Raw genomic sequence first — 11,749 nt, forward strand, 5'->3', positions numbered from 1 at the left:
CAACAAAAGAGCATTGATTGAGCATTGACTTGTAGAGATGACTAATTAGCTCAGTGTCCCAATGTTCAGCTAATATTTAAAAATACTTTGCTTTGATCGTAGACCCATTTTAAGGAAAATGTCCCTCAAATACAGGAGGTCTTTTTAAGAATATATAATTAAAACTCCATTTGACAAGTTCTGGTGTAGAAAATCTTAAGAATACTGAAGACGTTTTATGTCAATATCAGTGTTTTAAGACTTTGTAGGCACCCTTCCTTCTAAGACAAGGCAACCAGTGCAAAAACCTTCCAATTGTTTGTTGTGAATAATGTTGTAATGGACTACAGTTGGTTGTCAAGAGTTTTGCAATAAATAAGATGTGAATAATGAACGCATTTCTTCTGAGTTCAAAAGCAGAGTCCTCTTGGCTATTGCACAATGATAGAAAAGGAGGGAGAAACATGCTGATGCCATCTAGTGGTGGAGGGAGAAACATGCAGAGTTCAGTTTTTCAGTGGCTGCATAATTTTTTACCAGGAAGGAGCAACTTTTTTATGGACTGATTGAATTCAATTTCCACAATAGACCGGCATTAAAAGTGTCAGCAACACGTTTTGAGATCTATTTTTCCTGACATTTATCTGAAATATGTTTTTCCCCCATAATTTGTCATAAATACTAACATTCCACAGAAGAAAATGTATCCATCCTCCTTTTGTAAACGACACGCTTTTCTTTACTTCCAAACCAAAAAATAGGAATAAAATGGTGGCCGTTGGAAAAAAAAACATACATTTGCCAAAAATTTTAAGTTGTGTTTTTTCAAAAGGTCAGTTAAAGGTAGTGGCTCTGATCCAATTTTATTTAAACATATTTGGAAGTTTGTTCTTTCAGAAAAGAAAGCACATCTGGGATAACAACCCTGATACAAACTGGACTAATGTTGCAACGTTCAGTCATAATTCACAGTGTCATTTTAGCAGAAACCCAAACACAGCATAACGTTTTAGACACATTAACAGCGGTGCTCAGCAGTGGAGGAAGTCACCTGGGTGTTACTGAGTCAACCATGAACTCTGAAAATATTTAACAGTCCTAAGAACAAGAAAATGCTCCCAAAGACAGAGGCATCTAGCCCAATGAATTAAAGCATTTTGGAAAGCAGTTCCAGTTAAAGACATCACTTTTACTGGTGAATACTGGGTCATTTTAGAACATTGCAGATGTTCTAAACTCTAGTTTATTATTTTTGAGGCAAATGTCATCAAGTCAGTCTATCATGGGAAACTGCTGAGACATAATGAAGCGTTGGTTCCACCAAACCCAAATGAGTTTGTGAGAGCAAGCCGTCGACCCTCAGTCCTCCATGGTTGTGCTGTGCAGGGAATATAGTTTAGGTTGAACTCAGGCTCAGTGCGGTCCAGGTTGAGGGTTGGGGGCAGCAGCCCGTGGTAGCAGGCCAGAGCAGTGAACGCTGCCTCCAGAGCCCCGGCAGCACCCAGCAGATGCCCTGTGGCTCCCTTAGTAGAAGAAACAGCCAGGCTGTCAGTGCTGTGCTGGAAGAGCCTCTTAATGGCTGCATTTTCTGCAGCGTCACCCAAGGGCGTGGAGGTGGCATGAGCATTTATGTAGGTAACATCTGCCGGGGAGACTGCAGCATCTCTAAGGGCAGCAGACATACACCTGTTGAAACATCAGGCAGATGATTAAGCAGGTCAAAAAGTTGATCTGACTTTCTACTTGATTCCTGATTTCAATGTTGAGCAAAAAAAAAAAAAGAATCGGTTTAACGAGTCACCTAAATGCTCCATCCCCGTCTGAGGAGGGTGCAGTAATGTGGCTGGCATCCCCTGAAAGCCCGTAGCCCAGGACCTCTGCGTAGATCCTGGCCCCTCTTCCCACTGCGTGACCCAGCTCCTCCAGCAGGACCACGGCTGCCCCCTCCCCCATCACAAACCCGTCTCTGTCCGGATGGAAAGGCCTGGAGGCCAGCTGAGGGTCGTCGTTCCATTTGGTGGCGAGGGCACGTGCTCTGGCAAAACCGGCCATTGACAGTGGTCCGATGCAGGATTCTGTTCCGCCTGTAACCATAGCAACAGCATCCCCGTGTGCGATGAACCTAGCTGCATCACCAATGGCGTGAGAACCGGTTGTGCAGGCCGTGGACACAGAGTGATTAGGGCCCTTCAGTCTGTGTTTGATGCTGATATGCCCCGCTGCCATGTTGACCAGGATGCGCGGCACAAAGAAAGGGCTCACTCTGTTGTAGCCCTTTTCTCTGAAAGCGGCGGAGGTGCGAGCAATCTCATCCAGTGACACCATCCCCATGCCTACAGCCACCCCCGTGTTAAGATGCTCCTCTGGGCTTTGGGGGCACCAGCCTGAGTCCTCAAGAGCCAACTGAGCAGCCCCGAGGGCCATTGCGGTGGCTGGGGACATGCTGTTCAATTCCGCACGTGTTGCAAATGTTTCCTCCCTAAACTGACCCTCATCAGACCCTCTCGGTACCACAGCAGCCACCTTACAGGGGACAGTCCTGTACTCCTCAGGGTCCAGGGCGACAATCCCACTCTGGCCACTGATGAGGCGCTCCCACACCAGAGCGGTGCCTGTGCCCAGGGGACACACCAGTCCTATTCCAGTAATAACAACCTTCCTCAGAGAGTGCTGTCCATACTGGGAGCTCTGGGTGGGTTGGTTAGAACAAAAAGCAGCCTTATGAAGCAGAGTTCGGATGTAATGAAGATTCAGTTGGAGTTTTGTCCAACAGGACAGAGATAAAGCGGACATTTTAATATTTCTCCCAACTAAACCAACTGACCGAAGAAAAACACTAAAGCAGCTAGCCTTAAAAGCTAAGAGTTGACTGTTTTTAGCTTCTTTTAGGTACCAATGATGAACGCCATTTCAGTTTTATTAATAACAAAAAATAAACTGCCTTATTAGCTGTTTTAAAATTAAGAAATAAAATACACATATAGTTTAAAAATATAACTAAAAAGGTATAAACACAATTTCCGTGCAATTTTGAAGGTCCTGATATTTTGTTAGGCAGCTTGTGGGGCACATTCCTGAAGGACCCCAGGCGGAAGCAATCTAGCTCTTATTTGAAAGTAGCAGTAGTCATTGGCGCTACATCTTCTACCAAAAGCTACAAAACAAAATGTCTCTGCCTCCGGCGGTCAAAACACTGTGTGACAACTCTGAGGAGGTCTTCCTGGATGCGGCCAAGTTGCTGCTTACATATGCGGACAACATTATAAGGTATGTCCAGTAAACGGGTCAGTGGAATGTGTCAAGGTCCATCGGGATTTACTGTATCTTCCTAAAAAATACACACTAACTGTTTTGCTTTCTTTTATCAACTTCACGAGAAAACAAACAAAAATAAACATTCCGTTTTATGTTGTCCGTACGATATGCATTTGTGATGGTTTTAATAAGGTGATACACTTTTTCTTATGCAAAATGTCAAACCTCGTTGTAGGTTTTTTATCAGGGTAATTTTGGTGTACGTGTCATTATTAGGGATCAGCGTAGAGGTAGAGATAAATTCTGCTTTTTCTTACATGTTCCGGAAACGCGCGCATCACAAATAGTAATAACATTATATATTTGCCAGTTTCATGTAGAATATAGTATTGTTTATATCTTCACAGTGGCGCAATTTGTAGCACTTCTGGGTTCGAATCCCAGCCTGGGGTCTTCTTGCATGGAGTTTGCGTGTTCTTCCTGTGCATGCTTAGATTCTTTCTGGGTACTCCGGCTTCCTACCACAGTCCAAAAACAAAACATGACTGTCAGGTTACTTGATCTCTCCAAATTCTCTTTAAGTGAATTTGGAGTTGCGTGTGTGCATGATTGTTTGTCCTGCTTGTCTCTGTGTTGTCCTGCGATGGACTGGCGACCTGTCCAGGGTGACCCCGCCGCTCAACTGTTGAGTGCTGGAGATGGGCACCAGCACCCATCGCGACCTCACTAGGGATAAGCCTGTATGATAATGGATGGATGGATTATTAACAGCACTCAGTGGAGCTTGAAGGTGTTTGTTATACGGGTACATCTCCGTTGAGCAGCACACCCTCAGTCCAAGAAGGTCTGGACAGTCACAGCAGTGTTTCAGCAGGTTATAGTTCATGGTGGACTTCATCCTGGGGGTCCCTAGATGTTTCTTGAACGTCCTCATTTATTTCTATTCCGATCTAGAGTGTTGTGGCTTTAAATGCCTTGGTACCTGAGGGGCTCAGGTAATTCTCTCTTTGAGTCTTCAGACATCTTTTAGGACAGCCTCCTAAGCTGTCTCTTTAAGAAAGTTTAATTTCTCATTTTTGCAGTTGCATGTAGTACTGACCCATTTTTACATTTTGAATATCTGTCAGAGAATGAAATTCAGCTGTTTTCAATAAAAGTGATGACCTGTGGACCTCATGGTACATTGATCACAGCAGATTTGTGCCTGGTATTAAAACTCACACCAGCTTCCTTTAAAACATTTGTAATCACTGACTTTTAATTTTAAATATGAAGTAAATGTTCACTGAATAGAAATCAAATTCTGCCATCTTGTTTTCTATGTCACTGCCAACAGGTGTCCAACTGAGGAAAAGTACAGGTCTATCCGTATCGGCAACCCCACCTTCTCCACCAAGCTGCTGCCTGTCAAAGGAGCTGTGGAATGTCTCTTTGAGATGGGATTTGAGGAGGTAAATGAACAACTATCATTAATGTTAGTAATTCTAAAGCTGCTGCTCCTGTTGTGTAACATTGTTACCAGCTAATTTCTCTAACCGTTTCCAGGCTGAAACCCATCTGGTCTTCCCCCAGTCTGCATCAGTGGAGCAGCTGAAGCTCATCAGGGACTGTATTGCTGCAGAGCAGGATCTGAGACTGCGTGGGGGGCGTCCTGTCCGACCTGCTTCTCAGCCTGCTGTGGCCTCAGCGTCAGTACCGGAGAGCTGCGCTGCTGCTTCCAGCCCACCAACAGCGCCATCTACCCAACAGCCATCATCTCTGGTAGGTACGCTCACCGCTTCTGCGTTGTTTCTAACAGTAAAGCGTGTGCATTCTTCTTTGATTTTCTTTGGATTCCAAAGACCAAACTGAGACATTTATTTGTTCTTATAATGATCATGAGCAACTTTTCAATTTCAGAAATACTTTATTGATCCCAAATAAAAATGAAATGTTGATGCAACTCGTATTAATTCTACTTCAAATTTAATTAATTTGCATGGTATATTGTTATTGAGAATCCTCTAGGGCCATCATCAGAGATTTCTCTCCTGAGCAATGTGGTTGAAGATTCCTTAGTAACTGTTACACAGTGAGACGGCCAAACATTTTAGCAGCAACATGGAGATCAAGCAGGGGGATTTTTACGTTATATACTGGATTATCAGTGACTGCATTCAATTGCACATACCTGTTAACGTCCCTCATGTTAAGTCAATTTAATTGAGTTTTTTTGTATTGCACTAATTCTCTAAATTCAATGACTATATGTCAGTGTTGTGTGATACAGACATGGTACTGTGTTGTGGTGGAACAGGTCAGGTGGTGCTGCTAACATGTTTGACTGCTACTAAAAACATTTTACATCAACCAGTCTATTGATTCATTTATTGATAAATAAAATCAAAAGATTTGGTAATATTATTGTACTGTAAACAAACAGTTTTGGTACTTATTGCATATTGCATCATAATCTAGACAAATATTTGCTCATGAAACTACTAAATATGCATAAAAGTGTTATAACTGGAGTCTAACATATGGTTATACAAAGATTGTATACACATTTAAAGGGTCTAATACTGAAATAAATAAATCTGACGCTGTATGCTGCATAATGTGGCAAATGTAGTATCTGGCCTTGCCTCTGGGAACAGAATCGGTGTTAGTAAGGCAGAAGGCGGAGCTGATTGGTTCACATGGGCTGGAGCAGCGGTCCAATCAGCAGCAGGGGGGAAGGTGAGGCCACAGTGCAACCAGTCAGACTGGAATGGCACAGTCTACTCAATCAGACAGGAACACATCTGGTAAGTGGAAGAAAGAGAAAGCGTTTGACTTTTGAAGGCTTTTGACACGATGAACATTGACATACCAGAGAGCTGATTTTGTCAACTGGTACACTGCACTGCCCCGTCCTCTGTCCCCAGACCAGAGCAACACCGTGAACAGCAGGTAAACTCAAAGCTCCGAACCACCGCTGCCTTCTTCGTGCTCACGGGGAGAGAAGAAGCAGCAGTACGTCAACACTCCTCAACTTTTTATTAGCTGCTACTTTGGGTCCTCTAGCCCTATCTATGTATGTCTTAGCCAGTCATGGAAACAGCCATTGTTCCATCTGGCCTGGTGGTACGAAGCTGAGTCTCCATCTTGAGACTGTGTGGTTTGTAGATTGCAGTCAGGAGGAGAGATGAGTTTGAAAGTTCTGACTGAGGCTACACTAACTAAATGATTTGCAATTACATGGATTAAAATGTATATTCTAAAATCTGAAATGAAAGCAGTTCATGTATAACTTGGAATCTCTGCCAGTTTGGCATTTCCACAGGCGGTAGTGATAACGATGACAACTGGTCAAATACGAGTTCATCCAGTTAACTCTGAAAGTAAGGGGAAGTAAGGCACTATTAAGGAAACTCCATATGTTTCCAAGAAACTGCAGTAAGACGAGAGGATTACAGAATTTATGGCTGTGAATGACCAACTCATTACTGTGGTGGAGAATACAGGTTTGAGCTGCTGGAAGTACAGTATGTTGTCTCTTTGAAATACTATGTAGTTAAACTCTGGAAGTGATGAATTAGTTTTTCTGATCTGACTGCTGTTGACTTTGCTATAGACCTTAGGACTTTAGAGGTTTTCATAATATTTAAAGGGCATGATCCACCTAAACATAAATTTGTTAAGATGGAAATAATATTTTTAGCCAGCATAGACAGACATTCCAAGCCATGATCTCAAATAAGTAAATTTAGTTTTGGAATAAATTTGTGATGGAGTCTTAAAATATTTATGGATTTTTTAAAATGGCAACTTAAAATGAATACAAAGAAACTAGCATTACGGCGCTATGTTGCAGTCTGTTAATGTACCATGTATGCTTTTAAGCACTGTCAGTACCTATAGTAATTGCTTATTAATGTTGGTGGTTTGCTATGAGTGACTGCGACTTGAACACCCCCCCTCCTCAATGGAGAGCCCTGCAGAAAAGAGGAAGTTGCGTACCATGGCAGTCTCTTTGCTTCCTACATGTTGCTCAGGCCTTCAAAACTGGTGCCCTACAAAGGTGTAGCTGTCCAAGAGTTCAGCTGATATCACTTTCAGTCTACTTAGTTGACTAACTACTGTTTTTGAAATTGTTGTGATGGAAATGATTGCCTCTAAAAGTGGGGGTGGGGTGGGGACACTTCATAATGTCAAAGAGGGTCTAGCCAGCTTTAGAGTGGAAACAGAATCATGGTTTTCTCTGATCAATCCTTCTTGTGATTGTATGGGACTCGTTCAAAATCAGTTAACTGGAAAAGAGCATGGGAAAGCAGCCATGAGTTTGGAAACTGATCTAAGGTAGACACTTCTTCCAGCAATCTAGGATCAACCTGCTGAGAATCAGAGGATTTTCCAACAAACTGATAATCAAGAGGCTCAGAGATCAGAACATTGAGATCCTGGACCTGTGGTTGGGTTGCTCATCTCAGTCTGAGTCTGTAGTTGGTTCTCGAAATGCAGATGGAGAAACAGACGTTCACTAACTGCGCTAGATAAAAACAGTAAGAGATGTGTAAGTCATCAGTCAGGTTTAGTTCAGAAGTTGATATCTAGTATTTTAGACAGAATTACTAGTTATGAAAACCAGTATTGCCTTCACTCAAACATTTGATCAGTTTGCTGATCAATGATGTTGGAAACTTTATTGTTCATCAGTTTACTGCAGAAATGAGTAAAATGTCTAAAATACCACCTGTGTGAGGAGTGACTGTACATTAGAGGGCCTGAGTGCTCACACAGTGCCCTTTAAGCTGAGCTTTATGGAATCTTGAGTTTACAAATGGTTGGACAAATTTATGATTCCATTCTGTTATGTGGAAAATGGCTGAGAGTGCATTCACTTGGACACCAACCTCTGACTTGGAATAAAAAAAAAACAAAAAAAATCTCTTGTTTATTTTGTCTTTAAGGAGAGCAGCATGAGTTTCTTTGTGACTCTTCAGTCCAACTTCCAACATGTGATGCAGTATGAAAACCCCGAGCTGCAGCTGAAAGCCAGAAGCATCATTCCTCACCACCAGCTGTCCTCCTCTGCTCAACACAAGCTGAAGGAGCTGAAGGAGGCTGACCCAGGTGAGATCACGCCTCAGCAACCACACCCACCCCACTCTGTCACACCTATGCTTTTACCTACCCTGCTCACCTGCCAGAGAATCAGAGGAAAGTCATTTTGCTGTCCTTGTGTGTAGAATGTAAGCTGGGAATAGAAGACTGCTTGGTGCTGGAGCTGCTCCGGTGGTTCAAGCAGGATTTCTTCTCCTGGGTGGACTGCTTGCCCTGCAGCCAGTGTGGGGGCCCCACCAAACACGGTCCGGCCCTTGGCCCCACGGCAGAGGAACTGCGCTGGGGAGCTCAGCGAGTGGAGAACCACTACTGTCAGAGCTGCCAGCTTTCTACCAGATTCCCTAGGTGTGTGTGTGTGTGTGTGTGTGTGTGTGTGTGTGTGTGTGTGTGTGTGTGTGTGTGTGTGTGTGTGTGTGTGTGTGAGAGAGAAATTTTTAGTACAAGTTCTGTGTTAAGGACTGGTTTTGAAACTAGAATTTTGTTTGAGATATGATATAGTTGTATAAATAAATAGAGATGCACAATTTATTAATAGCATTTTTTAATTATTGCTGTTTTTAACACTGTAGATCATATTAATAATTCGTTTTCTGTTAACAAGCTTGATTCCATTTTTAATTGAGCATTTGTGGGTTTTTGTCTCTTATGGTCAACATTAGGTATAATCACCCTGAAAAGCTTTTAGAAACCAGGAGGGGGCGCTGTGGAGAGTGGGCCAACTGTTTCACTTTGTGCTGCAGAGCCATGGGCCTCGAGGCCAGGTACATCTGGGACAGTACAGGTATGTCCATGTTCCATAGATCATACAGTTCATCCGTAACCTCTCAGTATTCTGTTGAGTGTCACCTGCTAAACCTTTTCTCATTGTTTTTACTGCATTCCTACCAGAAAACTGTTTTTTTTTACTGTGTAGAACTTTCAGTTCCAGTTATCACTCATAAGTCGTTATATTCCTGTATATATTATAGCTTCCTACAATTTGTTCCTGTTGGTTTGCAACCAAAGCTTTGATTCTGCTTGCAGTAATGAAGTGAATATAAAGCAGCGTTTGTCTTGTTGCAGACCACGTGTGGACAGAGATTTACTCAGTGTCTCAGCATCGCTGGCTGCACTGCGACTCATGTGAGAACGTCTGTGATAAGCCTCTGCTGTATGAAATCGGCTGGGGAAAGAAACTGGCTTACATCCTGGCTTTCTCCAAGGACCAGGTCAGAACAGCGCTTGGTCAGCAACTTCTGCTTCTGCCACTATCAGTACTGATCAGGCTACCTGCCAAGACATAAGCCCCAGCTTCTGTTGTCAGCTCTAAAGCTAACAAATTCTTATTAAAGGAGAAACACAAACAGAAACGGTAAAATTATTTTCCATTTGTGGATGTCTGCTTTAAATGAGTGTAAAAGTCCATATCGAAAGCTTTCTGTTGAGGTGCATTTGATGCATCCTTTCGGGCTCTGGCTTCTGTGGCTCCTTGAATAAGCCTGCAATACGTCCAGTACAGAGAAAGCCAAACCAGAATGCACTATGTTAATCTGCATTATGTTTGTGTTAATCTGCTTATTATACTATAGCAGTTTGGGAACTGCTATAGTACAAAAAAAGGTTTTAAAATGACCAACTCATTGCTGTGGTGGAGTAATGGTTTTTAACCTTTTTTGAGGTACCGAACCCATCAGATTCATATACGCATTCACCGAACCCTTCTTTTGTGATAAATAAAATTATTTTTTTCCAAATTCAAGACGTATGGGTGACTCAACTAGAGTCTAGTTGGGTCACTTTAAGAAGATCACTAAGTCTTCTGAAAAGGTAGAGTCTCTGAGAACAGTTCTTCAAACTATAGTCAGTGTTTTCAGCAAAGTTGAGCTGACTGTCCAGGAACGACCCAAGGTATTTAAAATTTGCCAMRGTTTCAACAGGTTGGCCATCGAGAGAAACTGGAACCACTTTAAGGTCTTGTTTAGATCTTAGATCTAGATTCTTAAGATAATGAAAAATTAATAATAAGTAAGACTTTGCGGTATTCTAATTTAGTAATGTAATTATATGCGTTACCACCCTCACACCACTAGAGGCAGTAGCAATCCCAAAAAGATGCGACTAAGGAGCAGATTTAGAAGTACACCGAAGTCTACAGAATTTGGTAAAAACTGTGAGCTTTGCTGAAGTAAATAAAGACACAAGTTCAAATCCATGCTGAGAGTGGAGCTCCTTCAATCAGTGCTCCTCCACAGCTCTGATTGACTAAGCAATGTAACATGATGGGCAAACTTTACACAAGTGTGTCTTTACCTCCACGGCAGAGTCTCCGCCGAACCCCTGAAACCGACTCATCGAACCCCTGGGGTTCGATCGAACCCAGGTTAAGAACCACTGTACTATAGGAGTAGGTCGTTTAATCAGTTGAGGAAATAAAGAAATAAGCAGGGTGCAGAAGTTAATCAGACTGTAACAAGCACAGCACACTGCATGCGCTATGTTCCAGTCAAGCAGCCTCAGAGATTGAATCCTTTCAATCACACAACCCAGTCACTTGTTGTATTATCGGTTATAACAAGTGACAAGATGGAGCTGGAGAATGTTCAATAAAAGTTAAACATTGTAAAAGTTACACTGCTTGCTTGGTGGATTGAAAACAAAATGAGTAAAATCTTAATTAAAATAATATGTTGAGTTTACTTTGGGCTCAGGCCTATAATGAATGTTGATCAGGTAGGTTGGATCAGGCGTGGCCACAGTGCATAAGGACTATCCTGGGCAGGTTGGATTTTTTAAAGCTTGAGATGAACTCTAGATGGATGGAGGATACTTTCAGGAAAATCTGTGTTGCAATTCCAAACAAGGTACATTTTTGGGTGTATGATTGCTAGGGTTCTTTGATAAGTAAAATAGGTAAAGTTAGGTTAAATAGGGAAGGCAAGAATAAGCTTGGCTTCAGCCTATTCCTTTTTTTGGTAAATTATGGGTTTGTTTATTGTTGTTTGTTGTTTTTTGTTTGTGTCATGTGTTTAATGTGGACAATTTACCAAAATAAAGTAATGATTGATTGATTGATTGATTGATTGATAAATTGGCCCTGATGTCCTTAACTTTGGGAGATTTGCAATCAGGCAATACTAACATAGGAAACCGATCTTATCCATTGATCTTATCTATGTCCACAAAGGTCTGGAAATCAGCAACTGTCCCCTTCTGCTCTGCCCGAGAGAGGGTCCATATACATGAGCATCACAACTTTGTGATGTTATTATGTTTAGTGACTTTTCAGACCAAAAAAACAGTATCAGTCAGAATTGGAATAGGCAGGTCAGGCTACTTAAAGATCAGTGATTGGCCAGAAAACTGCAGTCGGTGCATCCCAAAAGATATTCACTGATCACAGGTTTGGCCTCAAGTTCTAATATCTGGTGTTTGTAAAGCCAATATATATATA

General features: G+C 42.1%; 2 protein-coding genes across 4 annotated transcripts in view; one reads left to right on the forward strand and one right to left on the reverse strand.

The window, feature by feature from the left end:
- Window positions 1-692: 692 nt before the first annotated feature.
- On the reverse strand, window positions 693-2,857 carry oxsm (3-oxoacyl-ACP synthase, mitochondrial). Its single transcript, XM_008421253.2, has 2 exons — window positions 1,781-2,857; window positions 693-1,665 (listed from the first exon to the last, which is right to left on the reverse strand). Exons 1-2 carry the CDS (start codon window positions 2,770-2,772, stop codon window positions 1,260-1,262), a joined length of 1,398 nt encoding a protein of 465 aa, XP_008419475.1. The 5' UTR covers window positions 2,773-2,857; the 3' UTR covers window positions 693-1,259.
- Window positions 2,858-3,053: 196 nt separating this feature from the next.
- The window catches only part of ngly1 (N-glycanase 1), an 11,994-nt gene continuing 3,298 nt past the window's right edge, over window positions 3,054-11,749 (forward strand). For all 3 annotated transcript variants that reach the window (XM_008421254.2, XM_017307554.1, XM_008421255.2), the window contains exons 1-7: window positions 3,054-3,246; window positions 4,571-4,685; window positions 4,780-4,995; window positions 8,166-8,328; window positions 8,445-8,664; window positions 8,979-9,100; window positions 9,382-9,527. In XM_008421254.2, coding sequence (XP_008419476.1) covers window positions 3,146-3,246; window positions 4,571-4,685; window positions 4,780-4,995; window positions 8,166-8,328; window positions 8,445-8,664; window positions 8,979-9,100; window positions 9,382-9,527 — 1,083 coding nt within the window. In that variant the 5' untranslated portion in view covers window positions 3,054-3,145. The remainder of the gene's footprint in view (window positions 3,247-4,570; window positions 4,686-4,779; window positions 4,996-8,165; window positions 8,329-8,444; window positions 8,665-8,978; window positions 9,101-9,381; window positions 9,528-11,749) is intronic.

Source organism: Poecilia reticulata, linkage group LG11 (assembly GCF_000633615.1).
Source record: "Poecilia reticulata strain Guanapo linkage group LG11, Guppy_female_1.0+MT, whole genome shotgun sequence".
Taxonomy (NCBI): domain Eukaryota; kingdom Metazoa; phylum Chordata; class Actinopteri; order Cyprinodontiformes; family Poeciliidae; genus Poecilia; species Poecilia reticulata.

Bases quoted from the DNA above. Each gene is read 5' to 3' on its own strand.
- oxsm (XM_008421253.2), bottom strand. From the start codon at position 2,772: ATGTCCGCTTTATCTCTGTCCTGTTGGACAAAACTCCAACTGAATCTT. The intron at 1,666-1,780 runs GTGACTCGTTAA...ATGTTTCAACAG, and splicing joins GACGGGGATGGAGCATTTAG to GTGTATGTCTGCTGCCCTTA.